General features: G+C 44.8%; 2 protein-coding genes across 2 annotated transcripts; both read left to right on the forward strand.

Moving 5' to 3' along the window:
* The first annotated feature begins 1,668 nt into the window (after positions 1 to 1,668).
* On the forward strand, positions 1,669 to 15,215 carry mcm3ap (minichromosome maintenance complex component 3 associated protein). The gene is made up of 29 exons (XM_061088854.1): positions 1,669 to 1,720; positions 1,905 to 4,365; positions 4,709 to 4,956; positions 5,332 to 5,413; positions 5,523 to 5,676; positions 5,757 to 5,950; positions 6,045 to 6,184; positions 6,461 to 6,658; positions 7,016 to 7,284; positions 7,420 to 7,582; positions 7,870 to 8,027; positions 8,305 to 8,528; positions 8,792 to 9,030; positions 9,370 to 9,470; positions 9,580 to 9,711; positions 9,973 to 10,086; positions 10,273 to 10,425; positions 10,599 to 10,796; positions 10,930 to 10,998; positions 11,084 to 11,218; positions 11,308 to 11,461; positions 11,758 to 12,022; positions 12,202 to 12,299; positions 12,443 to 12,833; positions 12,939 to 13,229; positions 13,323 to 13,470; positions 13,862 to 14,047; positions 14,314 to 14,464; positions 14,584 to 15,215. The coding sequence occupies exons 2-29, from the start codon at positions 2,034 to 2,036 to the stop codon at positions 14,743 to 14,745; spliced, it is 7,149 nt and encodes a 2,382-aa protein (XP_060944837.1). The 5' UTR covers positions 1,669 to 1,720; positions 1,905 to 2,033; the 3' UTR covers positions 14,746 to 15,215.
* Positions 15,216 to 15,527: 312 nt separating this feature from the next.
* lss (lanosterol synthase (2,3-oxidosqualene-lanosterol cyclase)) lies at positions 15,528 to 25,952 on the forward strand. The gene is made up of 22 exons (XM_061088211.1): positions 15,528 to 15,568; positions 16,403 to 16,571; positions 17,356 to 17,494; positions 17,632 to 17,740; positions 18,130 to 18,251; positions 18,338 to 18,434; positions 18,891 to 19,026; positions 19,461 to 19,569; positions 19,720 to 19,838; positions 19,946 to 20,043; positions 20,223 to 20,250; positions 20,335 to 20,391; positions 21,531 to 21,602; positions 21,741 to 21,791; positions 21,953 to 22,102; positions 22,424 to 22,520; positions 22,872 to 22,977; positions 23,802 to 23,867; positions 23,956 to 24,036; positions 24,137 to 24,307; positions 25,237 to 25,315; positions 25,421 to 25,952. Exons 1-22 carry the CDS (start codon positions 15,555 to 15,557, stop codon positions 25,556 to 25,558), a joined length of 2,208 nt encoding a protein of 735 aa, XP_060944194.1. The 5' UTR covers positions 15,528 to 15,554; the 3' UTR covers positions 25,559 to 25,952.
* Positions 25,953 to 27,601: the final 1,649 nt, after the last annotated feature.

Consider the following 27,601-nt stretch of genomic DNA (forward strand, 5'->3'; position numbering starts at 1 on the left):
AAAAAAAAAAATAGAATAACAATGAAATAGAATATCAAACATTTAAAATAGAAAATAAAATATATACATCTAAATATATATCTTTACAGATGAATTTTCAGTTTGTGCAGTAGTGCAAATATTCAAATAGGCTTATTATGGTGCTGGTGCAAATATGCAAATATTCCAGGGTGCTGGTTTGGTGGAGTTATTGCAGATCAGAGGAGTTTAAAAGAAGTGCAGGGATAAAAATTAAGCAGTATGATACAGTAGGTGTGAAAGTAAATAAATATAATTAAATATAATTATAATAAAATATAATTCCGGGAGTAATTGTACAGTGGTTATTATAAAGATCCAGGGTTATTGCACAGTGCCACAGTGGGTTGGCTGTTCAGAAGTGAGATGGCGAGGGGGAAGAAACGGTTTTTGAGTCTGGAGGTTTTGGTAATCTCATTCTCTGAGATGTTCATCACAGTGTTACTCAGGGTTATGAAAAACCTGGAAAAGTCATGGAATTGTAAAATGTTTATTTCCAGGCCTGGAAGTAAAGTGCTTGAAAAAAATTAAAATTCGTTATATTCATATTTTCCTGTCGTTCATTTACGCGGAGTTTTAAAGGATTCATATGCTTTTAAAAGAAATACGCTCAAAATATAAACGGGCCTACGCTCTCGTACTAATTTAAAAGTTCGGTGGGGAAGCAGGCGGGATAATGCACTACGCTAGTGTAGATTTAATCATGCCATTGGTTACACACAAATAACTTAATCAAACTATTGTCTCTCATTCATTTGTGTCATTTAAGGTATACTGTATGCTTTGGAATTCTCATGTTAGCTTAAATACTAAATGTTGTCACTTTTTCATGTGTTCACAATGTTTGGTCATGGAAATTTGGTTTAAAGTTATTGAAAAGTCATGGAAAAATTATGGAAATCCATTGGTCAAAATACCTATGAACCCTGGTTACTCTTCTTAGCACCAGGAATAACTGATCTGTATTTATCCACTGTTATTGTGAAACATGCTCGTTTATATGGCTGATTTATTTGTCATATTTGCACCGATTCTGCCAAAATGCTGTCAATGCTTTGCCTGTGTTTTGAGTGTCATCCCTTCACATCTGTTTTATTCTTTTCTTCTTTCTGTGCTCGTATGTACTGTAATTTGATATTTCCGAATAAATAATGTATCTACTAAACATCCAGATATGTAGGTTTTCTTCTAGGGATAATTGGTTTTAAGATAGTTTAGTTAAACTTTAATACGATTTATGAAGCATTTGATGTTTCCATGCCATGTTGCCTATGAGATCCCATCATAAGGGAAACATTTGGGCCAACTTCAACTTATGATAATGAATAAAACTAAATGGTAAAGTAAAGGGCCATTTTGTGAGTCTCTCTTTGCTGTTTTGCAACACAACAACACAGAAAACATGTATTAGAGAACATAGACATAAATGGAGAGTATATCTGATAAAAAACGTTCTAATAAACTTTCATAAACCAGTAATATCTCATTGAGTTACACTGTGACATCGAAGGCAGCTGGCTTTGAACAGTGGCAGTGTCTGTGGACACCGGAAGTGCCTCTGCGAGCTGCCACCACTTGAGCCGGTCCCTGACTGCGGAACAAGAGTTTAGCAGAGAGCGGGGACCGGGGACCCGGGACACTGACGGACCACCGGAAGTGAAGTGAAGCAGTAAACAACCAGAGCAGAATCAAACTGTGTGAGGTGAGTGGGTTGTCCGCAGCGACACCGCACTTTCTGTACCTTCTTCTAAACCTGTGTGTAAATCCAGTGTCATTAAGGACAAGCAGCTAAGCTAACGTTAGCGTAAACAGTGATTGTAATCGTGAGCTCATGCTAACAGGCCGAGCTAATGCTTTTATATTTATATTCGTTTCTGTCTTCGTAGAGTTGAGCTTCCTGGGGCGTTGTACGTCAGAACCAGGGAGACTGGTGACGTCTTACAGATTTGTTAGTTGCCTCAATGTCTGGATGAGAAATCTGTTCGACGAATAACCAAGGAAGTAGCCTCGGCGCCATGAATCCGTCCAACCCGTTCGGCAGTCCACAAGGGGGCGCTTTCCAGGCCCCGAGCAACCCCATGAAGACGGGCTTGTTCCCGTCATTTGGACAACAGGGCTCCAACAACCAGCCGCAGACTATGGGATTCTTCCCACCATCAGCTTTTGGTCAGCCTGCTGTCGCCAACCAGGCCCAACCCCATGGAAACACGGTGTTTGGACAGGCTCCGGCGTTTGGACAGATGTCCACACAGCCTTCCTCTTCGCCCATGATAAACCAGGCTTCAACATTTGGACAGATGTCTACACAGCCTTCCTCTATGAACACAATGAGCCAGGTCCAAGGCTTTGGACAGACGTCTGCACAGCCTTCGTCTTTGAACACTATACGTCAAGCTCCAGCGTTTGGACAGATGTCCACACAGCCTTCCTCTTTGGCCACAAGAACCCCGGCTCCGGCGTTTGGACAGATGTCCACACAGCCTTCCGCTTTGACCACAAGAACCCAGGCTCCGGCGTTTGGACAGATGTCTTCACAGCCTTCCTCTTTGACCACGAGAACCCAGGCTCCGGCGTTTGGACAGATGTCCACACAGCCTTCCGCTTTGACCACAAGAACCCAGGCTCCGGCGTTTGGACAGATGTCTTCACAGCCTTCCTCTTTGACCACGAGAACCCAGGCTCCGGCGTTTGGACAGATGTCCACACAGCCTTCCTCTTTGACCACGAGAACCCAGCTTCCGGCGTTTGGACAGACGTCTGCACAGCCTTCGTCTTTGAACACTATACGTCCAGCCCCAGCGTTTGGACAGATGTCCACCCAGCCTTCCGCTTTGGCCACAAGAACCCAGGCTCCGGCGTTTGGACAGATGTCTACACAGCCTTCCTCTTTGCCCACAGTTAGCCAGGCTCCAGTGTTTGGACTGATGTCTTCACAGCCTTCCTCTTTGCCCACAACAACCCAGGCTCCAGCGTTTGGACAGACATCTGCACAGCCTTCCTCTCTGACCCCAATAACCCAGGCTCCAGCATTTGGGCAGATGGCCGCACAGCCTTCCTCTCTGACCACAATAACCCAGGTTCCAGCATTTGGACAGATGGCTGCACAGCCTTCCTCTTTGTCCACAGTAAGCCAGGCTCCAGCTTTTGGACAGACCAGTGGACCAAACCAAAGTTCAGTGTTTGGGCAGACTTCTGCATTTGGTCAGGCGGCAGGTGTGAGCCAGCAGGCCCCAGGGTTTGGCCAACAGCCACCTGGATTTGGAAAGTCCCAAATGCCTCCTGGATCCACCACTGCCTTAGGGCAACCTCAGCCACTTGCATTTGGGCAGCCTTCTTCTACCAGTGTCCCCACCACTGTATTTGGCACAGGTCAGAGCCTGACCCAGAGCCTGACCCAGAGCCTGACCCAGAGTGTGACCCAGAGCGTCGCCCAGAGCAAATCCTTTGGACCGTCAGAATTCAGTTTCAAGCCGGCCAATGAGGCCCTTTTCAAACCCATCTTCAGTGGCAGCCCTGAGCCTGCAAACCCTCAAACCACATCCATGTCTAGTTCACCGTTTGGCAGCAATGGGAACCAGACCAGCACCACCACCGGCAGCACCACCACTGGTTTCTCTCAGCTGACAGGTGCTAAGTCTGGACCACTGGGCTTCAGCTTCTCACAGCCTGCTGCAGCCCCCTCTGTCTCTGCTCAGAACAATCCACTAACAACCAGCAATAGCAGCGGCTCTACAAATACTCTGCAGTTCACCTTCTCCCAGCCAGCCGCTCCTTCCAGTTCGAGCACCACCCAGGCGTCCACCACCCAGCCCACCACCCCATCTTCTTTCAGCTTTGCAGTTAAGCCCACCCTGGCACAGACCACACCTGTTTTTAGTGGTTTTGGTCAGAGCCCAGCTTTTGGTGACTCCATAGGTCAAGCAGAGACCAGCACAGATGAGAAAAAGAACAATCTGGAGGCCTTAGGGGAAACAAATATATTTGCAAGGCTTGGCAAAGGCACCAAGCGCAAGGAGGATCCAGTGGTCCCAAGCCGTGGCCTCGAGAAGCCGGACGCTGAGGAGGATGTCTCAGCAGAATCAGATTCACCGAGACACCCCTCAAAGAGACCCCTAATGAGGTCCCGGGGCCCAATGGGAGGCTTGTTCGGTAGGGCACTGAGTAGTCTTCGTAAAGAAAGCCCTAACACAGGAAGGCGAGAGGCCACAAGGGAGACTCCGCAACAGGCACTGAAGTGGGAGGAGACAGAAAAGGAAGATGTCCAAGGTCAAGGTGACAGCTTGACTGTTACACAACCTGCTGCTCCAGACCTCACCAGGGACGTGCTGGACAAAGCTGAGGAGTCAGGTGAGATGTTTAAATCATTCGCATCGTGGGTTTATCTGCCTTTTGTATCGAGGTGTGTTTATGATTATTTATACAGTGAATTTTTAAAGACAAACTTTTAACTTATGAAGAAGTATGGGAACTTGGAAGACTGCCACACCTGAGGAAATAACCCTTCAAATAGTTAGTTATTTTGTGACCCTCTTCTAAGAAAAACAGAATAATTTTTGGTTTTGATGAATAAACCCAGTTACAAATCTTCAAACTTCTGAATTTCCAGTGCATATCTTAAATAACTTCTATAAGCCGCCTACATTATTAATTTCTACTCATCCTGTTGTCTTCCTATTATCATTTATCTTAGATTCTGCAAAAGCCACCGACCCTCAGCCGGAGGTCGTCACCCCTGCTAAACGTGGCGTGCGCAGGGAGAGCTCGGAGGGCCTCAGCGGCGTGTCTCCCACCGACTGCACCTCCCTCCAGTGCAGGAACATTCCTCCAAACCTGAACAAAAAGGACGTCATCGAGAAACACTTTGGTCGTTACGGCAAAGTCTCGAAGGTTTTTTGTAAGCCTGCAAAGAACCTGGCCTTCGTGCACTTTGAAGACCATGTGAGTGAAATTCATGCCACAAACTCTCCATAGAGCATGTTCACCATCCTCTAGCTATCTTAATTTACCTGATCTTTTCTTAACTAGCTTTAAATGACAACCGTTCTCCCAATCTAGTCCTCAGCGGCTTTCTCAGCACACTTAATTTGAAATTCATTATTCATTTGTTACTCATGCTGTCAGCTATGCACCAAGCTTTAAAAAAAACCGAATCGTTTGCCGGTTTGATTAATGGAATCACCTCCTTTTTCACTAACAAGCTAAACAAGTTAGTTTGATTTACCTGCCAGTCCTGGATGTTAAATATGACGATGAGAAAGGCTTCCTATTAGTCATGCTGTAAATATGATGTTTATTTTTCTTTTTTCTTTTCAGGCATCAGCAGCAAAGGCCAAGAAGAAAGGCAAACTCCTTCATCGGCATGAACTCTTTCTCTTGTGGCATAGGAAGAAGCAGAGTAAATACAACACATCTCTATGAAAGCTCAATTAATAGCACAAGATCGTTGTCATTGAGTCTTCATCACTATATTTCATATCACCTTTACTTCCTTGTTACAAATTAAGGTCCAGGGGAGAAAGGAAGCCGACCTGCAGCAGGAAGTGAGGAGGCACAGGGAGAAAACCAGGAGGACACGGAGTCCAGAGCTGCTTCCTCACCCAACAGGAGAGGTCCACTCAGAGCTCCTGCACTCAGCAGCTCCTTGACCTTTAGCCGCAGGTATGAACGTGTTTGTGTTATACTTTAAAAGCTTTCATGTACTTGGTCCGGACCAACTGACATCCTTAAAAATATGTCAGCTCCCCTGTGAAGAAGTCATCATTGGCCAAGTCGCTGCAGTTTGATGCTGAACCCCAGAGAGAGAGCAGCGTAGAGTCCCAGAGCTCAGAGCGCCCAGTGCCCTCCTCCCTCCTCCACCTCATTGACCAGATGGCGGACAACGCTGAGGAGAAGTACCGCCTCCTGGAGCAGCGAGACAAGGTCCTGCGTCAAGGTGAAGCTGCTCCTCGCGTCAGTCGAATGTCGCCGTTAACATGGTTTTGAAACAAGAACATTATTTTAATTGTTGGCATCTGTTGTCGACACAGGTCGGCCCAAGCGAACGGACCTGAATCTATCCAAGGTGTTTGTGGGGACATGTCCTGACATGTGTCCCGAGAAGGAGAGGTACATGAGAGAGACACGGAACCAGCTGAGCGTATTCGAGGTCATCCCAGGAACAGAGATGGTAACGTGTTTCAGACTTGAGAATGCTTTTGCAGCGTATGTCACTTATACTCTCTTTCTACTTGGGAAGGCAAAGTAAAAGAAGCACCTTTTAAAATCAGTCTAGCATTTAGTCATTAGGATTTGGTAATATCACATTGTTGTTATGGCTTTTTTACAGCTACATGGAATATATATGTAAATGTTGAAGGTCAAAGAATAAAGAAAATTGGTACTTAGAAAACAGGAGGGACCCAGTAGACAAAAAATGAAACCGTCTCCTCCTGTTCCCAACTAGGTGTATCACGCTGCAGCAATCAAAGAGTACAGTCGCTCATCAGCCGACCAGGAGGAGCCCCTCCCCCATGACCTGCGCCCCCTGCCGGTGCTCAGCATGACCATGGACTATCTGGTGACTCAGATCATGGACCACGGCGATGACAACTACCGTGACTGGTACGACTTTGTCTGGAACAGGACCCGTGGCATCCGTAAGGTAAAGACCTGCTTCATATTTAACTATTGAATAGTAAGAATAGTTACTGAGCCCTGCTGCTCTCTACACACAACTTGAAGCTATCAATTCATCAAGTTACCATAAATGATCTTTTCCATTTTATCCTCAACTTCACAATATCATCCAAACACTAAACAAGAGTGAGCGTAATCTGCAGTAACACTATTTGGTCACTTAGTTCACCAATTTAATTCTGCTGCGTCACCGTGTTCTGTTTTATTTAAAGTCTCATTTATATGAGGAACTGGGTCCAGTTGTGATATCTGCACAGGTTTAAACGCAACACGTTATGAAACCCGTATTGCAAATTGATCCATTCCTCCGTCGTGCCCACAGGACATCATCCAGCAGCACCTGTGTTGCCCACACACGGTGTCACTGATTGAAAACTGCACACGCTTCCACGTGCACTGCGCCCACCATCTCTGCGAGGAGCGTTTGTCGTCGTTCGACGCCAAGATCAACAACGAGAACATGACCAAGTGCCTGCAGAGTCTCAAGGAGATGTACCAGGACTTGGCAACGCGTCAAATCTACTGCCCCTGTGAGGCCGAGTTCCGCCAGTACAACGTGCTGCTGAAGCTGGATGATGGCGACAGCCTGCGGTCAGTCATGAAAACACACCAACGCAGATTTTACACCCTAATTCTCAGATTATATTCATGTCCTTTGACTTCAGATGTGTTGTTGCTTTTCATATCCCACTAATGACAACTGTCCTCCCGCCTCATGTCACACAGTGAGGTGCAGCAGTTCCGCGACAAAGTGCGTAACTCGCCCGAGGTGAAGTTTGCAGTTCAGGCGTTCTCTGCAGTCAGCAACAACAACTTTGTGCGTTTCTTCAAGCTGGTGAAAGGAGCCTCGTACCTCGCCAGCTGCCTCCTGCACAGATACTTCAATCAGGTCACAAACTCTTTTCTTTCACCGATGAATGAGATGGAGAGAATCATGAACTTGTGTTTTGTTAGTTTGATTATGTTAGAAAAATCTACAGCAATCAAGTTACAAAATTAACTAAATGAGTTTGTACGGTTGTAAACCAAAGTAGTTTCATTGCTGTTCTGCTGATGATTTTGAACGATTAATCATTGATCAATATACTTGTTGTAAGAAATGTCACATGACAGAATATTGTGCTGTTCATTCGTCCTCTTTCTTTATTCCCTTATGTCTTTTTTCCCTGTGTGCAGGTCAGAGCTAAGGCCCTGAAGACCCTGAACATTGCTCACACTGTAGGACCCCGGTCCACTGGCTTTCCAGTTGAGGACATTACTCGGATGTTTATGTTCCCTGACACGGCAGAAACGATTGACTTCATCCAGCAGTACGGCCTTAATGTCAACGATGGGTACGTGTCTATCCAATAACTGAGATAAGCTCCTTCATATTAGTGTGGTCACAATACTAAAATCTTGACTTTGATACCAATATCATGTTTAGCATCGTCATTCTGAAACTTGAGACTGAAGCGATATTAATTCGATGACTGATGCCTATGAAATCAGAACCAAATGTCTTGTAAAGCCTCCTATTAATTTACAAACAGAATAAACAAACTATCCAGCATAGCTAACAGTCACAAGTCATTGATATTGATCAAGTTGAAAACACTGTTTTGTTCACAGTATTGTTGAGCTGAGTCGGACAGGGTTCCAGGAGCCGGAGCTGTCTCTGTCCCAGAAGAAGTCTGCTGTCATCCTGGCAAAGAAACCAGTGTTGGTCGGGGAGGTGGTGAACGGAGGCTCGCTCCCCAGCCCCCCCCAGCACAACCCGCTCAGCAGCTTCGACCCCCAGAACAAGTTCCGTGGAGAGGCACCTTCGACTGAGCCCTTCTCAAACCAGTTCAGAGGTACTGGGTCTATTTTACACACGACACAACTTCTAACACTATAATATATGTGTACTCTACATTTATGCTGCATTGTAAACCCACTGGTTCATGTACATGAGGGATAAAACTCCTTACTACTGTAGTGACAGAACATCTATCTTTGCTTTTTTACATTTGTCAGTAGTAATCCTCTCAGAATTCATTATGAGAATCGAGAACATCATCTCATCACATCACTGTATAGATTCAGATTCATTCATTGATTTTCTTCATTGTCTCAGCTTTCGCTGCCAAGCTGGAGGTGAAGGCTCCGCCCAGCCTAGAGCCGATGTCCCAGCCCGCGTCACGTCCCGACACTCCCTCTGAGTTTGTGCTGCTTCCAGCTGCTACAAATGTGCTGAGTGAATCACTTTTCGCCCCCCCGGCCGATGCCCAGCAGCTCTTCCAGCCGATACCTGAACCGGCGCCGGTCACAGCACCGCCTCCTCCGGCCGCACCTCGGCCTGTGTACAGCAACGAGGTGGGGAAAGACCTCTGCTCCGCCTCGAATGAACATCCTACTTTCAGAACAAATTCATTCTCACTCACCTGTATATCCTACTGATGACTTGTAGCTTTGGTGATTATTTAAAATTTAATATATTAATTTAATTTATACTTTAAAAGGGGGCCTATAGAGTAGTAATATATCTGAATGCTTGAACTTACAGGATTTATTCTAAACACATCCACATATCCAGCGGCCACATTGAGAAGAAAGTCTCATCCCTGAGACATGAAATTTAAGAAATTATCTTAAATGTGCTGTACACTTAAAAGCAAGAGTGACCTATACTGACAGTCTGTGTTGCAACTGCAGGAAATCATGGCCGAACTTGACGGTGTGATCGAAGAGGTGGTGGTAGCAGCAGCGAGGGAAGTAGCTGTCGTCGGTGCCAGCTACGCATCAACAGCTCTTGCGTAAGTGTTGACGATTTATAATCCAATCCATCTTCTATACCAGCTAAGTGGCTGGAGACTTATTAAGTTGATTTTACTCGTTGACGTGTTTTTTTTGTTTGTTGTGCAGTGAGAGCAGTGTGCAGGTGGAGTCCCTGGTGAGTGAGGTGTTGGTGCAACTGCTGCAGGAGGTGTCCTCCACCGAGATCAAGGAGGAGCAGGAGCGAGTTGCTGAAGAGAAACGCAAGCTGGAAGAAGCCAGGTTGGTCTCATGAGCACAGCCTGATATTGACAGCTTGTTGATTATAGCTCAGTGCCATTTATTACTACCCTCAGCTTGATTAAGAAAGAGGAAAGCAGAATATAAAGTAGCGTTTGTTAGATGTGTTGGTTTCTTCTTGAATGCGTTTATTCAAGCAGACAAAGAATTCCATTTAGTCTGTGACATCCAGGTTTGTGCTATAGAATGTTTTTCACAAAAACCACCCACCCATATTTGGTTATCATTTTGTCCCTGTACCAGGAGGAGGCAGGAGCACACGGCTTTCCTGGCTCAGTTCAGCTGCTCCATCTGCACAGAGATCCTCCATGAGGTTTTAGATGAGACCATCAAGGAAACTTCCACCTCTGAGATCCGGTAAGAAGTTTCAAACTCATTAAATCAAATAATGTTGTTTTTCCTAAGTAATGGGGAAACGAAACTTAGACATTTATTTATCAGAGTGCTTTAATATTGGATTATTAATATGATACAATCTGCTGATCCTGAGTCCTAGATATTCAGAGCCCGTATCTGAATTCTTTCTTTGTTAACCTCTTCCAGGCTGGCAGTGGATGAGAAGGCAGACCAGGTGGCTAGATGCACAGAGCAGGTCTGCACCAGTCTAGTTGAGGAGACTCTGAATGCAGATATTGCTCTGATTGTTGAAGAAATCCTCGATGATGAACTGCAGCGAATCCACAAGTACATCAAAAGGTAAAAAACCTGAGAGAATCTGGAGATGGAAATAAATAAATCACACTATACACCACACCACCACAGCAGTCCAATATCAACCAGCTACACTGAATATACTGTACATACACAGGTACATTGCTGTAAGGGTTAACTGCATCTGGAACCTTTTCCCTCTTTATCTGTACCACCAGGTGGCGTGATGTGGTCGCGTTTCGTCGGCAGCTGAAGAGACAGATGAGGGGTTTCCCTGCAGCTCCGTGCTGTGTGGACCCCCGGTTCAAACTCAAGGCTCTGGCTCCCAGCGCCCCTGCTCGGCCCTGCATGGAAGACCTGGCCCGTGGGCTGGTCAACCTGGGAAATGCCGGCACCTTGGCCATGTCAAGCACCAGGTACATGGATCTCCAATTTGTGTTGTTACATGTTATTTATAATAGATTTATTAGAATGACTAATTGGATGGTTAAATCAACTTTCTTTTTGTACTACTCCAGTAAGTGACTGTTTTTTAAATTCTTTGTTAAGGTTATTCAGAATGAGGCAAGAAGCAATCCACCAGATGAGAGTCCACTACTACTATCAGCAGCTGCTTGAGTAAGTCTGGAGTTGTTGTGTGTGAGTTTATTCAGCGTGTGATCACGAAGCAGCCTGTTGACCTCCTTTGTGATGTTGCTCTCAGTGAGATGGTGTGGGCGCCGCTCGACCTCCCGGCACTGGTGTCAGAGAACATCCCCGACCCACCGGAGCGGATCTACTGGAAGATCGCTCTCCTCTTACCCAGCAACCACGAGAGTGTGGCCAGCCTGGCAGACAGGTACTGCACACGAGTACTTGTCTCAGGATGGATGTTGATACCAGGTGTGTACAGGGCCTAAGTTTGTCCTCTCCTGTCTCCTGTATCAGGATCCTGTCAGACTGGCTGGAGGTGAAACTGGGCGGAGACAAGGCGTCGGAGGTCGGGGAGGAGCAGCCTGATGGAACTCTGCAGACCCTGTGTGTCACCAACTCGCTGCAGGAGAGAGGACCACACACTCACAAAGTCCACATCAGCGTCAAGGTTAGATCAGTTTGCAACTTATATGGACGACTGAGGTCAAATGCAAAGAAGACACACACATGCTTGAATGTTTTTAGGATGATGTGTGTTCTAAAGGGCTCATGTACGGTTAGATTGTAGATACAAGTGAGGGGCTTTGGAGTTTTAACGATTATAAGAACATTTAATATAAAGGGTATGAAATCAGAGAACTGTTATTAAGGTTAACTATGTTCTAGACCATCATTTTTTGACCAATATCGGTTATCCTGCCCTGGCCCTGTGTAACCACCTCTCTCCTTGTTTTTGTGGCCCAGGCGTCCCGAGGCCCGCTGACTGAAGACAGCCTGTCCAAAATGGAGGAGAGCTGCGAGCTCTGTGGGACGGGAGCTCTGATCATGCTGCTTCCTGCCATGCCGGCCGTCGAGCCGGGGGAAGACGAGCAGGATGTACCTCTGCTGTCAGCTCTGCTTCAGCTTAAACAGCTCCAGCAAACCAGCACCTGGCATTGCCCCCTGCCTCTGGTCATTCTGGTGCCAGGACCTGATGGTGGCGCTGGTGATACACAGAAACTTGTAGAAGGTAATGATCAGTAAACATGGGATTAATGCATGTTTGTTAAAATCTAAGATTGAAATATTAGTTTTCTGTTGAAACAAAACTTTAGATATTCAATGAGGCGTGTCAGGCAGTTTTTAATGAAACTAGATGAATTTATCCGTGTGAAATAATCCTGATCCCTTTCTCTCATGGCCATTCAGCCTTGATGCTGCAGATGATGGTCATGGAAGGACTGATATCAGAGTTCACATTCTTCTTCATACCAGAGACCACAAGTGACGTCCAGGGATCCAGACAGGTAATGCACACATGCACATACACATACATGGAAGTAGGGCTAAAGGGAAAAGGGGGTGAGAGTTTTGGAGTATAACTATTTGATGCTCACTTTCTCTTTAAGTGTCTTAATGAACCGTCTCCATCTTGGTTGTGTGTCTCTAGCTGAGCCACGCTCTGCGTTGGTTGCTGGGCCGCGCTCCACCCTCCCTCCCCCTGTCCTGCCAGAGCCTGGTGCAGCTTGTAGAGTCCAGTTTGAGTCGCGAGTTCACTCCCAGAGTTTACGGCCACCGCCAGGAACGAGGCGCGGCGTGTCTTCCTTCCCAGGACCCGGCGCCCATCATCCAGCTGTACAACGCCGTCCTGGCTCACATTGCTGACACAGCGTCATCGCAGGATCTCTGCAAACTCTCGTGGCCGCCGGGCGAGTTCTGCGTGCCTGAAACTCGAGATTTTGTTCCTCACCTGGGCTGGAACTCAGCTGAGCACCTGGCCTGGCTCCGAGAAGCCATCCTCAGCCTGCAGCTGCCACAGTGGGAGAAGCTTTCGTCCACCGGTAAGTGATTGACACCAAGGCTATTTTTTTACTTTGGAGTTTGTATTGGTGCTAAAGAAATCAACAATCCACTTATTGTGCTTGCTTATCTCTTCCTTTCTCTAGACTCGTGGTGTGAACTCTGCTCCTCCATCTACTGCTACGCTGCTCAGATCCCGGTCTCATATCACAGTCAGCCTCTTCTAATGTCCCGACTGGAAAACCTTCTGGAAAGGGTCCGGCTAAAGGGTCACTGTAGCCGGGCCAACAGATCCGAGGCAGCCATGGGGAGCTGGGGCACTGGGGATGAGGGTGTGTTAACAGCCTATAGTCAGATCCCTTGGGACGACGTGCTGGTGATCTGCATCGACCACAAGCTGAAAGACTGGCAGATACCGGGACCACCTGCCTGTGGAGGTGAGGCCATTCTGCTGGAAAGTTCACTTTCACCTGTGACTGCAGACTGTGTAAGACTTGCAATATAACTTGTGCTTGTTTTTGTCATTGAAGATGCTGTGACAGAGGACGGAGAGATCCTGATTTACTTCCTCACAGAGTCGCTGAAGGGTTTCCAGCCCCCGGAGGAGTGGACCCAGGCCACCAGGCAAACACACAGGGAGAAGCAGCAGCGGCAGGAGGAGGAGGAGGAGGAGAGAGGGTATGGATCTCCTCATTTCTACTTACTGCCGCAACATTTATCATTTGGATGAGATTTAGTTGTTGTTGAGAAACTGACTCTGTTACTGTCAACAGCTCCTACTAATACGTCCTGAGGTCTCTAACCTCAGTTTAACTGTTAAGGTATCAACGTTATGTTACAGTATATATATCACAGTCTGTGCAATACAGAATGAGTTCAGGTATTTCAGTGAACCAGGGGAAGTTAATTAGAGGCGGACATGTGCTGATAATGTAGTGACACAGTTTTAACTCTTCTTGCCTCATGATGAAAACGTAGCATTTTCTGTTTCTGTAATTTGCCTTTTTCTCAACCTCTGTCCCCGTCTCCCTCTTCCTCCTCCTTCCTCACCCCCCTCTTCTATCATCAGGGCCAGTGCAGCTGCGTGTGCCTCCCCCCCCGATCTGTCCCTCAGACAGAGGTTGTTCCACAGTCCGGCGGAGCCGCTGGAGGCCGCGGCAGCGTCCTTGGACATCACACACACTCCCACATCACAAGAGCTGCTGGCCCACAAAGTCCTGCAGAGTTTAGAGGAGGAGAAGGTTGAAAGCAAGAGGTACAGACACAGCTCCACTGGAGGTTTTATGGTTATTGTATATTCCATTTGTCCTATAAACAGTATTGAACGGGCAGAGGTGTATGGATGAAAACTGAATAAGGTTTAATAAAGAACTAAACTTTCGGACAGAGTGAGAAACTAAAGAAATGGGTAAATTTAATTATGCAGGACTGTGCTGCACCTGTAAAAGATAATTTCCATTGAAGTTCTTATTTGCCAGAAGTAATGTACAATATGATTAACATACAACTGTATCTCTCCAGGAGCCTGGAGCAGCTTCAGCGCTGGCTGGAGGGCGACCCCTTGGAGCATTTGTCCTCGCCGCTCTTCATCCCCTCCTCCACCCTGCTCTCCAGGCCCACAACCATGATTCACTCCCCCACAGCCAAGACGAGAGAAGCCACACCGACACAGGTACGACTTCACTTCTCCTTCAGGGATTCAGGATCATTTCTTCAAGTACTTATTAAGAAGAGGGAAAGTTTGGCTTCATTTCGCAGTACTCCTACATGTTCTATGTCTGGATCTTTCAGGAGCCTGATGATCCGTTGGAGAAATCATCGTGGCCTAAAACCATCCCTGTGTCGATGGCATGGCGGCTGAAGGAGCTTGAGCGTCAGATTGTGGCGAGCCAGGAGGAAGAGCTGGCGTGCAGACTGAAGCTGAGCGGCCTGCTGAGCATCGTGGACGACTGACCGACTGTTGCTGCAGAAATATCATCACAGTTACACAAATGTTTGGAAAGAAAGGACACGTGATCCTTTTGTGTCCAGAGACAAACCACTTTGGATTTGCTGAGCTCAAGCTGAGTCTGTTGAGTTCAGCTGTGTGTGTGTCACATTAAGGTCTGGGTGTTTTGCAAGTAGAGAATAAAACCAAGATTTTTAAGCTTGGTTTAACTTTGTACAGTTAGTTAAGCATAGTTTTGAAAATAAGTGTGTAAGTACAAATGCAGGATATAGCTGTGTGTTGGTTTTTTACATAAACTTGATGAGAAGCTGATTCCTGATGTGTGTGATAATCAGCTTTCTCTTGTCTGTCTGTAACATAAAAGTGAAGCACTTGTTTTTTACTTGTACAGTGAAATGCTTCTGCTTTAATTTCATCTTTTTACTTGTGTAAAATGTTCGATTCATGAAATAAAAAGTGTTATTTTTCATGTAAACTCCTCATTGGCTGATCCTCGTCAATATGTGAACACCTGTAGCACATCTCTAGGCAGCTGCTCTGATTGGACGAGCTCGCTGCAGACCCGCCTCTTAGCCCCGCCCAGCCGGTGCGTGATTGGACACTCGAGTCTCTGCTCATGTCTTTCCATGTTGGAAACTCCTCGGAAGGCAACAGCGGTGTCTTCTGGGAGATGTAGTGCGGGTTGTATAACAGACTGAAGTGTGTGTTCCTTGAAAAGACTACAGCTCCCAGGTAAAGAGCAGGAGGGGCAGAACTCAAGAGAAGAAGAAACTTAGTCTCAGTTCAGCGGAGGGTTCATCTGTGTATCACAACCATGACTGAGGGGACGTGAGTATTTACTTTTATATAAAGTCTGTGTTATATACTTGTACTTATTAATCTGGGGATGATGTCATCAAAACAGTTTCATAACTCATGTTTAGGGATGACGTGAAATCAACAGGAGATAATAAGGTTTTGTGGAAATATGAAATGAATATATCTATAAAAACACCTGTAGAGTTAGTTATTTAGAAAAGTTGTATGAAAACCGTGTTTTTTACTGTGTATTTAAAGCTACCAGTACTTTGTTGTATTTATTCAACATTTAACAACTGTGTATTTGAGTGTTTACTTTATATTCTCTGCACAGATTTGTGATTTGTGTGTCACGACTTTGCACATGAACTGAAAACAAGCAGCAGAATCACCTCCTGAGTTATTGGTTTAATTTTGGAACAGCTGAGGAAATACCTTTTTTAAAACTTATTTATTTTTATTAGAAAATGTGCACATGGAACTAGAAAGTAACTCAGTGAAGACTCATTTAAATTCACTAGATCTGGATTTTGCAATTTGCAATTCCAAATTGCACATATATATAAAAATCAGTCCCCTAAATGCGCCAGATTTATAAAAAAAAATCAAGATCTACGAATTATTCTGTGAGAAAACAGGGAACATTTTGAAAAACGACCCATTTAGCATCCTCACTCCTTCTCCGACCTTTACCACATCCTTTCACCAAATTTTGTGGTAATGATTTTTCTTTAGTCAGTATTTTGCCTCATCTTACAACCATACAAATGAACAAACACATTCATTTGTATAGTTTGTAGGGGTGAAAGCATAACTTCCTTGGCAGAAGAACCACACCATTAAACCACCAGCTGTGTTTCCCAGGCACTTGCGGAGGCGGGGGGGGCCGTACAGGACGGAGCCGGCCACAGACCTGAGCCGCTGGAGGCTGACCAACGCCGAGGGCAGACAGACCTGGCGCTATGTGGAGGAGCAGGACACCCCCGACAGGGAGCAGACCGTGATGGAAGCTCACTCACTCGGCATCGACACGGTGGGTTCACTCTCTCCTGTCTCTCTCTCTCTGTGTGGAATATAGTTCTGGAGATGGAGGGGCCATGAATCAGGTTTTTTTATAATCACAAAATGGTGCCAGCAGTTTTAAACCTGCATTTCTCGACAGTTCTACATGTGCTCAATACTCAGGACTCAACATATACTCTTTGGTATCTGCCATGTAGGGAACTTTATATCGGGATAATTAGGGCCCGAGCACTGACAGGTGAGGCCCTATTGAAATTGTAAGGATTATTTTTATTATTATTATTCAGGCAAATGAATTGGCCTTTTGAGGGCTTTAACATGCTCAAATTCTTACCAAATTTTTACAGAAAGTTAGAAAGTGGTAAAAATGTACGTATTCGGGAGGAATTTTCAACGGGCGTTGCAAAAATGGCTCAACGGTGCCCCCCGAGACCCCTGGAACGTGTTCACATTGACCGATCTTCACAAAAATCAATACACAGGTGTATCATGACCAGACAAACAAAAAAGTCTTAGGTGCAATTGGAAAAACGCCACAGGAAGCCTGCTATTTTGGATTAGGTGGCCATTTCGGCCATATTCCACATTTTTACTTTGAGGTACTTGTACCAGAGCTTTCATTTTTTATTAATATTATATTAAACACTAATCAAAACATCCGCTATACATTGTCCTATTTGCCACTTTTACAATCATTTCAGTCCAACGTAAATTTCTCAGATTCACACTTTTGTGATACAGCCACAAAGATACTTTCCTATTGAATAGCTCCTCTTCCTGTGTTGTCTCCACAGAGTGAGTTGGTGTGTGGATCCCCGGCTGCACACACGGCCGTGGACGTGGCTCTGAAAGGAATGCACTTCTACAGTCACCTGCAGGCGGAGGACGGCCACTGGGCCGGGGACTACGGCGGACCTCTGTTCCTGCTCCCAGGTGGGACTCAGCTTTCATTTCATACCTGAGAAAACACAGTGGCCTCCCTGTGTGGAAGTGTGTACCCTGGGGTGATGGTGTTACTGGCACATGCTGTTGTGTGTTTCTATCTGTAGCCGTGTGTGTGTGCTCCACAGGCCTCCTGATCACCTGCCACGTGGCTAAGATCCCGCTGCCCGGGGCCTGGAAGCAGGAGATGGTGAGGTACCTGCGCTCCGTCCAGCTGCCGGACGGAGGCTGGGGTCTGTAAGTTGCCGTCACACTTTGTGGTCTTTTGATATTTGTGTGCATGCCTTATCCCTTAATGTGCATCTCCTGTAAGATGAGGCCATGTTTCTCACCGCAAAAGACAAAGGTATCACACCGTTTGTTTGTCTTTTGACACTTCAGCAAAGGAGAACCTTTTCTAAATTAATTTGAGGTCACCATGACCTTTGACCTTTACAACTGGAATCTAATCGTTTAATCTTTGAGTTCAAATTACAACTGGTCAAAATTTGAATGGGTTTAGGAGTTGGGCAAATGAGGGGTTAACGCTGTTTCCACAAGACCAAATACATATTTAGTGAGGTTACTGTGTACTTGACCTGTGACCTTTGACCACTCACATATATTTATTTTTATTTATTCCTCAGACATATTGAAGATAAGTCGACGGTCTTTGGCACAGCACTGAGTTACACGTCCCTGAGGATCCTGGGACTGGAGCCTGATGACCCAGATATGGTTCGAGCCAGAAATAACCTGCACAGCAAAGGTGAGCAGGAAGGAAAGTTCTTCCTTTGTGTTTTTATATTTCCTGCAAACTTCTGATTTTACATTTGTTGTTCTGTGTTTTTTCAGGCGGTGCAGTGGGGATTCCCTCGTGGGGCAAATTCTGGTTGGCCATTTTAAATGTGTACAGCTGGGAAGGAATGAACACGCTCCTGCCAGAGATGTGGTAAGATTCAGGATTTAAGTACTTTCTGAGGTATCTGTAGTTTACTTGTGCATTTATTTTTTGACACTTACTTTACTCCTACATTTTTTTTAACACAAGTTGAACTTTTAACTTTTCTTTTTGACATTTCAGAGCCTTACTATTAGAATTTGACTTGAGTAAAGAGGTTGAATCGGTACTTTTACTTGGATTCTTTTAAACACGAGTATCTTTACTTCTACTCGAGTAGAAACCGTGTGTGTGCCAACTCTGACATTATGTGTAGGTCCAGTGATGTTATTTCTTTCTCCCGTGCAAGTGGCTGCAGCTGGAAATGTAATTTAAATCAGGACTTCCTGTGACATCAGATCACCAGCTGAACTTACATTCATTGTAATCACTTGTCTATGAAGCAGGAAACCAGTTTTCCTTTGAACGTATTCGGGGTTTGATGTTTGTACGTGTGTCTACTTGCAGGCTGTTCCCCACCTGGATGCCGGCCCACCCCTCCACTCTGTGGTGTCACTGTCGCCAGGTCTACCTCCCGATGAGCTACTGCTACGCCGTCCGACTGGCGGCTGAGGAAGACTCCCTGGTGCTCAGCCTCAGACAGGTGCTGTAGCCCAACTGTACCACACGGGGGCGCTACACTCCAGAGTATGATAAACTGACTTTTGAAGCAACTAGAGGAGAGGTCTGAGAGTTCACTCTTTTCCTTTTTCATGACTCAGCTCAGTTCTCAAGGCTGTGACATCATGAATACGTCACGATGCAGAACCACTGAAATGAAGTTTCAATCGGATCTATATCATTGTTGAGTTGCAACTGACGATGATTGATGAATCATTAGATTCTTTGATAAAACAGTTTACTTTTGAAGCTATAAAAGTGAAAATAAACTATATATTTGCCTCAATAGTTCAAAGTTCAATTTCAAAGTGTTTTATCCTGTAGAGTGAAATTCTTACTTTGCCTTCTGCTACAAATACCGAGCCTTGATTTGAATCGACCAGTTGATAACACATTTGTCTGTTTCTTGTTGTGTAGGAGCTTTATGTCCAAGACTATGCTTCCATCCGCTGGCCGGCTCAGAGGAACAATGTGGCCGCGTGTGACATGTACACAGCTCACAGCTCGCTGCTCGACGCTGCCTACAGTAAGTCAACACAACACCCTGAGCACCGAGAAGCAGTATCCATGGCTACAAGGTGTTTTTTGTGCAATGAGGTATTATGCAAGTGTTCTGCACTGGAATGTTTCCACATGCCGCTGCTTGACTCCCTCCCCTCCCCTTGTCTCCCTGCAGTGGTGTTGAATGTGTACGAAGCCCATCACAGCACCACGCTGAGAGGAATGGCTGAAAGAGAACTGTACGATCACATCCGGGCCGACGACCGCTTCACCAAGTGCATCAGCATCGGACCGGTAGTGAACACACACACATCCTGAGGAACACTGGTAGAATCACATCATCTCATTCAGACTGTAAAGGGAAGAGAGTGTAAACATGAGGCTCTGGCCTTTGTCCTCAGATCTCTAAGACCATCAACATGCTGGTTCGCTGGTACGTGGACGGTCCGACCTCCCCAGTGTTTCAGGAGCACGTGTCCAGGATCCCAGATTATCTCTGGTAACAACTCAGCCTCTTATCAACTGCTCAATAAGTTGTTCAATACACTCTTGTGCTGGATAATGCAACCCTTGTGTGTGATGTGGAAAGTTGTTAACTCAGTGCTAATAGATCTTTAAATATGTTTGTGCATGAAAGTAAACTGCAGATGAACTAACAGTGAGTCCTGTGTGTTCCAGGCTGGGGCTGGATGGGATGAAAATGCAGGTGAGACTCTTATATTTTTTATATTGAGTCAACTAAGTGCTGGTTCCACAGAGATTTTCAGTTTCACCTTCTTCTTCTGCACAGGGGACCAATGGCTCTCAGCTGTGGGACACTTGTTTTGCCGTGCAGGCTTTCCTCGAGGTAACACACACACCTGACACGCCCACACTATTACCTCTGTTAATGTCTTTTAATATTTCAATTCAATTTCAGATCTGTGCTTGTACAACTTGCTTTCCTAGACATAAACATTACAAAGACATAGATCATCATTGCTCCTTTAAATGGTTTTCAAACACGACACACTTCTCAAGTCTCAGATCAGTCGTAACTAGGGTTGCAAAATTCCGGGAATATTCAAAGTGGGAAACTTTCCATGGGAATTAACGGGAATATACGGGAATTAACGGGAATAAACGGGAATAAACTGGAAATGTTGTGGGTAATTTATACTAACTGTATTTACCTTGTCATATACAGACATAAATATAAACATTTTGTTTTGTCATAGGCTGATTTGAGCCCTGAGGAAACTTTGGGCACTTGACTATATGCTTCTGCATCGTTGTGTCATTCTTAACATAGGTCTTTGCTCAGTATTTGCAAATGTACACAGCCTTTCCATCTACATTGGATGGGGTGAAATGTCTCCACACATGAGATAGTGCACGTGGCATTGTTCTGTAGAATAAGATGAGAAAAAAGTTTGTAAAAAAACACTAATGCAATGCCAGAGATATAAATAGTTAGCCAAACAATTGGAATCTTCTGTAAACATATTTTACAATTGATGGATAAACGTATGGAAATAGGCTAGATGAACAGATGAACAATCCTCAATCAGCATGCTAATATATGTTCCCCAGTAATATCATGGAAACTTACCTGACTAGTCCTGCACACTACAGCAGGCCTCAATAGCCCTGCTGTAGAGTGAAGCATGCTGGGAGTTATCTGTGCATGTGATGGAAGAATGCACAGTGGAGGGTTGAAACTCAATGTGCAGCGTGTGCTGCATTCCATACATCTTTAAAAGTAGAGTTTTGAATGATGTTTTTATTGCTCAGCGTTTAATTTGCGTTTTTTTTTTTTTTTTTCAAAATTCCCGAGCTAAACTTCCCATGGAAAGTTTCCGGAAAGTTTCCGGAAATTTACCGGAAACTTTCCACCCCTTTGCAACCCTAGTCGTAACTCACAGGTCATTACGTTTTGAGAAGAGCTGTGTGAGTCCTGACTGAAATGTGTCATGTAGCTGATTATAATAAGTTGTGTGGTTTCAGGCAGGAGCTCAGGATGACCCCAGGCTATCGAAGTGCCTCCAAGACGCACATCACTTTCTCGACATAACACAGGTGCAGGCAACATGAGTCTCAGACGCTTCCAGAGCTAATCCTCCTTGACACATATTTACAGATTAACAGTAATATGATCCTCACCTGCTTTCAGTTGTGATTTCTTATGCCTGACTGGTTTTTCCACTCCACCACCAGATACCGGAGAATCCTCCTGAATACAAGAAATACTACAGACAAATGAACAAGGTACAACTTAGTATTAAACGAGAGCCACTTCAGAATAATTCCCATTAGTCTCAAATACGGACTAAACTGCATCTGGAGATCATATCCAGGGAATCAGAAATGGCCCAAATAAATAAGTTCATGCAGTCACTTTACTGTTTAACGCTGTGTCTTGTTTCCAGGGAGGATTTCCCTTCAGCACCCGGGACTGTGGCTGGATCGTGGCCGACTGCACGGCCGAGGGCCTGAAGTCAGTGATGCTGCTGCAGGAGCTGTGTCCCTCCATCAGCCAGCATGTCCCCTCGGAGCGGCTCTATGACGCCGTCAACGTGGTGAGTCCACGGGCAAAAAGTACATCCAAGACTCAGTTACCTTTTCTGTGAGGTTTCTGAGGTCGTCACCATATAGGGAAACATGTTTATAGAAGTTAACTTGGCAAAGCAACAAGACTGGAACAGGTGGAGCAGCATCCCTGTCTCTGTGCAAACAATCCAACCGCTATACAGTTCAATGTCAGTGTTAATTCATGTTCAAACGATTCATCTCATTTAGTTTAATCCATACACAAACCCACATCAGACTGAGCTGCACCTCTATAACGTCTGGTTCACTTCAGAATCCGTGTTTCTTATCTCTCTCTTATCTCCCTGTAGCTCCTGAGCATGAGGAACTCTGATGGGGGGTTTGCCACATATGAGACCAAGAGGGGGGGGAGACTCCTGGAGCTGCTCAACCCGTCCGAGGTGTTTGGTGAGTATACGTTTCCAGCACTTTGCTCAACACCCATCATATGGACCTAGCTGTGGGACTGGGCTCATTTCATGGTCTGACTTCTGAGTGATCGGTGCTGAGTGAAGGAATGTCAGCGTGACTCACTGTACAAGTATTACAGATATGAAAAAGGGAAACACGAAGCCAAACATGCCCTTTCAGTCTGAATAACCTTTTCCATTGCACCCTCGATGTGTCGCAAGATGATGGTCTGTTCTGTATTAAAGGGCAAAAAGCTAATACATCCTTATTTTTAAAAAGAGGATGTTGTCTGTGTTGACATTTGAAATGTGTTGGTAACCCTGTGTGCTCCGTCTCACACACAACCAGGTGACATCATGATAGATTACACCTATGTGGAGTGTACGTCGGCGGTGATGCAGGCTCTGAGGCACTTCCAGAAGGTCTACCCTGACCACCGAGCCGAGGAGATCAGGTGAACCACACGGCACAAACACAATATACACACCAAACTGACTGGATGAAGTATTGTTATATGTATTTACTGTATAAAATGGTTTAAAAAAGACATGATGGGAAAGGAATCCTCCAAAAAGACATTGGCTGTGTCCAAAATCCCACAATACATTTAAATTGTATATTTTGCACGTAGTATTAATACTTTCCAGTAGCCTCTGCTAGTTTTTACATTTGTCGGACTGCATTCTGGTAGATATTGCTCAGTTATCAGAATCAGGTTTCATTGGCCAAGTAAGTTTGCACAAAGAAGGAATTTGACATGGTAAAGTTGCTGTCAGTGTGCTTACACAGAATACACATCACCACACAAAACAATACAAACAGTGCAACGGTGCAACGGTCTAAGAAAATAAAGTATATACAAGGAGGAATGCCTACAGGAGCTGTGAATTGTAACACAACAATAGTGCAAAGAAGTGGAGAGTCCAAGAAGTGCAGGGATAAATATTAAACGGTATGAGTATGACGGTTATACAGTAAGGGTGAAATAAATAAATATGATTGCGGGAGTAATTGTACAGTGGAGTTACTGACCATTGGTTTTCCACTACTTTTCACAATGCATTGTGGGAAACGAGTGCACTAAAGGGTATAAAAGATTTTTTATTAAACATTGGGACAGCACTACAAAATGCAAACTCTCTTTATAGTGGTTTATATAGTGATTAGTGAGTGATCACACACAGACTTTGCTTCCTGAATAAATTCTCAGTTCTGATTGAGGTTGAGGATAAAGAGGGAGGAGCTGAAGGCTGTAACAGGTCATGTGTGTTTCCTCAGGTCGACTCTGGGGGCGGGACTGGAGTACTGCAGGAGGGTGCAGCGGCCTGATGGTTCCTGGGAGGGGTGAGCGCTCACACACACCTGTCATGTGACTGTTTGATTTCCCACCTCGTCAACAGGCTGATCTCCATCTCTCTCTCCTCCTGCTCAGGTCCTGGGGCGTGTGCTTCACATACGGAATCTGGTTTGGCCTCGAAGCCTTCGCGTGCATGGGTCACGTCTACGAGGACGAGTAAGAGATCGCAGACTTCCGATAACGTGAATAAACCACAAAGTTCACCCGTTAACTCCACCCCTTCATCCCTAACGGCCCCACTGTGTCCTGTTGTCAGGGACGCGTGTGTGGAGGTGCAGAAAGCCTGCCAGTTCCTGCTGGAGTGGCAGATGCCTGACGGAGGCTGGGGGGAGGACTTTGAGTCGTGTGAGCAGCGGCGCTACGTCCAGAGCAGCGAGGCTCAGATCCACAACACCTGCTGGGCTCTGCTGGGCCTCATGGCCGCCAGGTAACTCTCCTTCCACTAACTCACCTGGGACTGGACCCAAACGGGATCAGACTGGAACTGATGGGTTCATGTTGATTCAGAGGATTGGATTTTGGTCACATGTTATGTAGTGGTGGGGAAAAAAATCGATTCTGTTCAGTATCGCGATATTTTATGCCCGCAATTATATCGATACTGTAGCACTAAGTATTGTAATTTTTTTTTTTTTTTTTTTTTTTTTTCTATATTTATTTACAATTATATATGTAACAGCCCCTGGCTGGCAAAGCATGACGAGGAGAGTTTCAGAGTTTAAAAGATACCTAGTGTGTATGCGGAAAGGATGTTCTCCACTGCAGGAGATATAGTAACGGCCCAGAGGAGCACTTTAACATCTGAGCATGTTGACCAACTCCTTTTTCTGAACAAAAATGCCAATATTCCCAAATGAATTTAACATTTTGGGTCATGACCTTGCAGGTCTCAATTTGATTGAAGCTCTAGGTTACTCTTATTTATATGATTGAGCTCAGTGTTCATGTGAGAGGTCTCCTATTCAGAAAATAATTACAAAGGTCCTGTGTCCTGAATGTTCAAACACAGTTTTTGCACTTCAGTTAATGTGTAGAAGACAATGTTGTTCACAGAATTAAATGTGACATTTGAAGTGAGTTGAGCAGTCTTATTTTCCTCATTTTTTGTAAAGCCTTTGAATAATATGGGGGACATGAATCGCAATAAATCGCAGAATCGAATCGCAATACTTGCAGTATCGCAATATATCGCAGAATCGCAATACTATTGAATCGTGGCCCAAATATCGCAATACTATTGAATCGTCACATTTTTGTGACGATGTTTTATTTCCCTGCAATCAGAATATACATATGTATTATTAAGACGAAAATAATTAATTAAAATCCAATCCCACTACTTGTGTGTATCACCAGGCATCCTGACAGGCGGGCCATAGAGAGAGGAGTCCAGCTGCTGATTGACAAGCAGCTTCCTAATGGAGACTGGCCACAGGTGAGTTTATCACTTACAATCTATGTATTGATTGTTCATCTCTTTCTCTCCCTTTAATCCAAGTTACAACAAACTTATGCTCAACCTTTGCTTTCACCTCGCCAGGAAAACATTGCAGGTGTGTTCAACAAGAGCTGTGCCATCAGCTACACCTCCTACAGGAACGTCTTCCCTGTGTGGACCCTGGGACGCTTCTCAGCACTTTACCCCAGCAGTCCGCTGAGTGGGAGGGTGAAGCTGTGAAGAGTGATGACAGCGAAGAGAGCGAAGACTATGTGCAAGGACAAGAAGACTAAATGTCTTCAGTGTCAAATATAAAAACCACAAAGCTCAGACAAGGACAGTGGGTGTTTTATCACTGTCACAGACCTGGAGTTGTGTTTTCTAAAGATGATTCCATCAGATAGGATTCATTCTTTGAATTGTTTGTCTTGACATTCCAGCTCAGCTCATCTGCCAGAGCTGCACCTCACAGAGCTGCTGGGATGATCTGCTGTGAATGATAATGATGTTCAGGTCACGTGCTCTGGACTATAAAGTGTAAAAGAAAAACATTTAGAATTTTAGAATAAAGAATTTTCTATGGTATTTTGTTCACAATGTGACTCGACTGAAGTTGAATAAATAAACAACAACGTTTCTGTCTCAAGTTTCCTTTTGTCTCCTCTGCACCAGCAGAAAGAATAAAGTATGATTGAGGGAATTGAACAGTTGTCAATGTGAGCACTCATGTCACACTGTTGTATCTCTTTCAAAGATTAAAACCGGATCCTGACGAATTGTTTTTCCGAAGAACATGAGGTTCTTTTTCCCTTTGACCACTTTCACTGACACACCTGAGTCTTTACAGAAGCGTGACAGGTGCGGTTGGAAAGAATGCTTTGTGGCCTGTTATTAGATTACAACATGTGCAGGAGATCAAGAAATTCCATCATGATTATAATAATGTGCATCTGAGGTTTAACTATCATGGGAGTGTCTCAGAAGAAGTGTGTGTCTGTTTGGGCAGCTGAGCTTCAAGCTTGGAAACCAGTGAATAAAACACAAGAATATTTTACTGGTCGTGCTTTCCTCACAAGTATTTATTCAGTGTTTGCTATGCTAGGAAGCTGGTTTTAATTCACCTCTTCCCATTTTGTCAGTGTGCACGCATGAAAGCTGAAAATAAAATATCTAGAAAGTCTAAAACAATTTGAAATAAGGAAAGGATTTGTGGCAACTGTGAAATGAAACGCAAAAATCATAAACTTCAAGTGCATTTACAAGTAAGCTGTTCTTTGCACCTAACATCCCTCTATTTGTTTTACAAGTAAAAATCTAAAATCCTTTTCCATTGGTATTTGTTCAGAGTAGCCACAGAAGGCGTGTGTGGGATTATTGATAATCTCTCATAAGTCTTTTTGAGTGATGAGGTGTCTTAAGGATATTTGTGTTTTGTCAATTTTGTGGATGTCTCCTGAGCCGAGCTACAACAGGCGCTTTGTCCTTTTGTCAAGTGGATGTGAAAGAGAAAATAAATTAGTTTACTTTAGTTTTACTTTGGAATTCAGTTTACAGAGGTAGTACAGATGCTGCTCAGTCGTTTTTCAGAAATAAACATGTATTTTCACCAAATTTCAATCCATCAATCAACTTCTGCCCAACAGCTGCAGGTCTGGATGATTGCATCATGGTTTTCTTCACTTGTGTCTCCTCAAAGACTCTACAGCCGTGAGACTTAAAATCAGAAATCGAGTCTCAGCCCGTGTTTCACAGCCGTAGCCTCTTTATTGGGCCTAGGCACCAGAGTAACTCCATCTGGGTAAATTCAAAAAGAATATCAGTGGATTTTACATTAATCCAGTGTTCCCAGTTTGAGTGTTTATATGCAGAGAAAACCGAACACACATTTCTTTCCTTCTGATAACATCGCTCTGTCTGCTGGAGGTAAAGATGTCAAACAGGCTCGTCCAACGTGCTGCGGCGAGGACAAAAGAAATGAACTCACCGAGGTTCAGGGGGAGGGATGCGTGATGAGTGATGCGTGATGAGTCCATGTGTAAGAGGAACTCGAACTTGAACATATCAGATAACAATCTCACAATGTTCATGACACAATCCCCCAAAATAAATTCCAATTTGAAGTGTTCATGTTCAACCCTTTTAATCCATTTGAATGCAGCATCCTCTTTGTATTCATGGGTACACAGGTATATTTCTTTTGTGCTGCAGATGAATTCCTTGCATAGCTAAAAGTTTCCGATGGGAGTTGGAGCTCTGCCCCCATGAACCACATCAGGTGAAGGT

Source organism: Limanda limanda, chromosome 16 (assembly GCF_963576545.1).
Source record: "Limanda limanda chromosome 16, fLimLim1.1, whole genome shotgun sequence".
Taxonomy (NCBI): domain Eukaryota; kingdom Metazoa; phylum Chordata; class Actinopteri; order Pleuronectiformes; family Pleuronectidae; genus Limanda; species Limanda limanda.

Excerpts from the sequence above, each read along its gene's own strand:
- lss (XM_061088211.1), top strand. Across the intron at positions 16,572-17,355 it reads ACTCACTCGGCATCGACACG|AGTGAGTTGGTGTGTGGATC; the intron begins GTGGGTTCACTC and ends TTGTCTCCACAG. Across the intron at positions 18,252-18,337 it reads AAATAACCTGCACAGCAAAG|GCGGTGCAGTGGGGATTCCC; the intron begins GTGAGCAGGAAG and ends GTGTTTTTTCAG.
- mcm3ap (XM_061088854.1), top strand. The coding sequence starts at position 2,034 with ATGAATCCGTCCAACCCGTTCGGCAGTCCACAAGGGGGCGCTTTCCAG. Across the intron at positions 11,462-11,757 it reads AAGTCCACATCAGCGTCAAG|GCGTCCCGAGGCCCGCTGAC; the intron begins GTTAGATCAGTT and ends TTTGTGGCCCAG. Across the intron at positions 12,834-12,938 it reads GGAGAAGCTTTCGTCCACCG|ACTCGTGGTGTGAACTCTGC; the intron begins GTAAGTGATTGA and ends TCCTTTCTCTAG.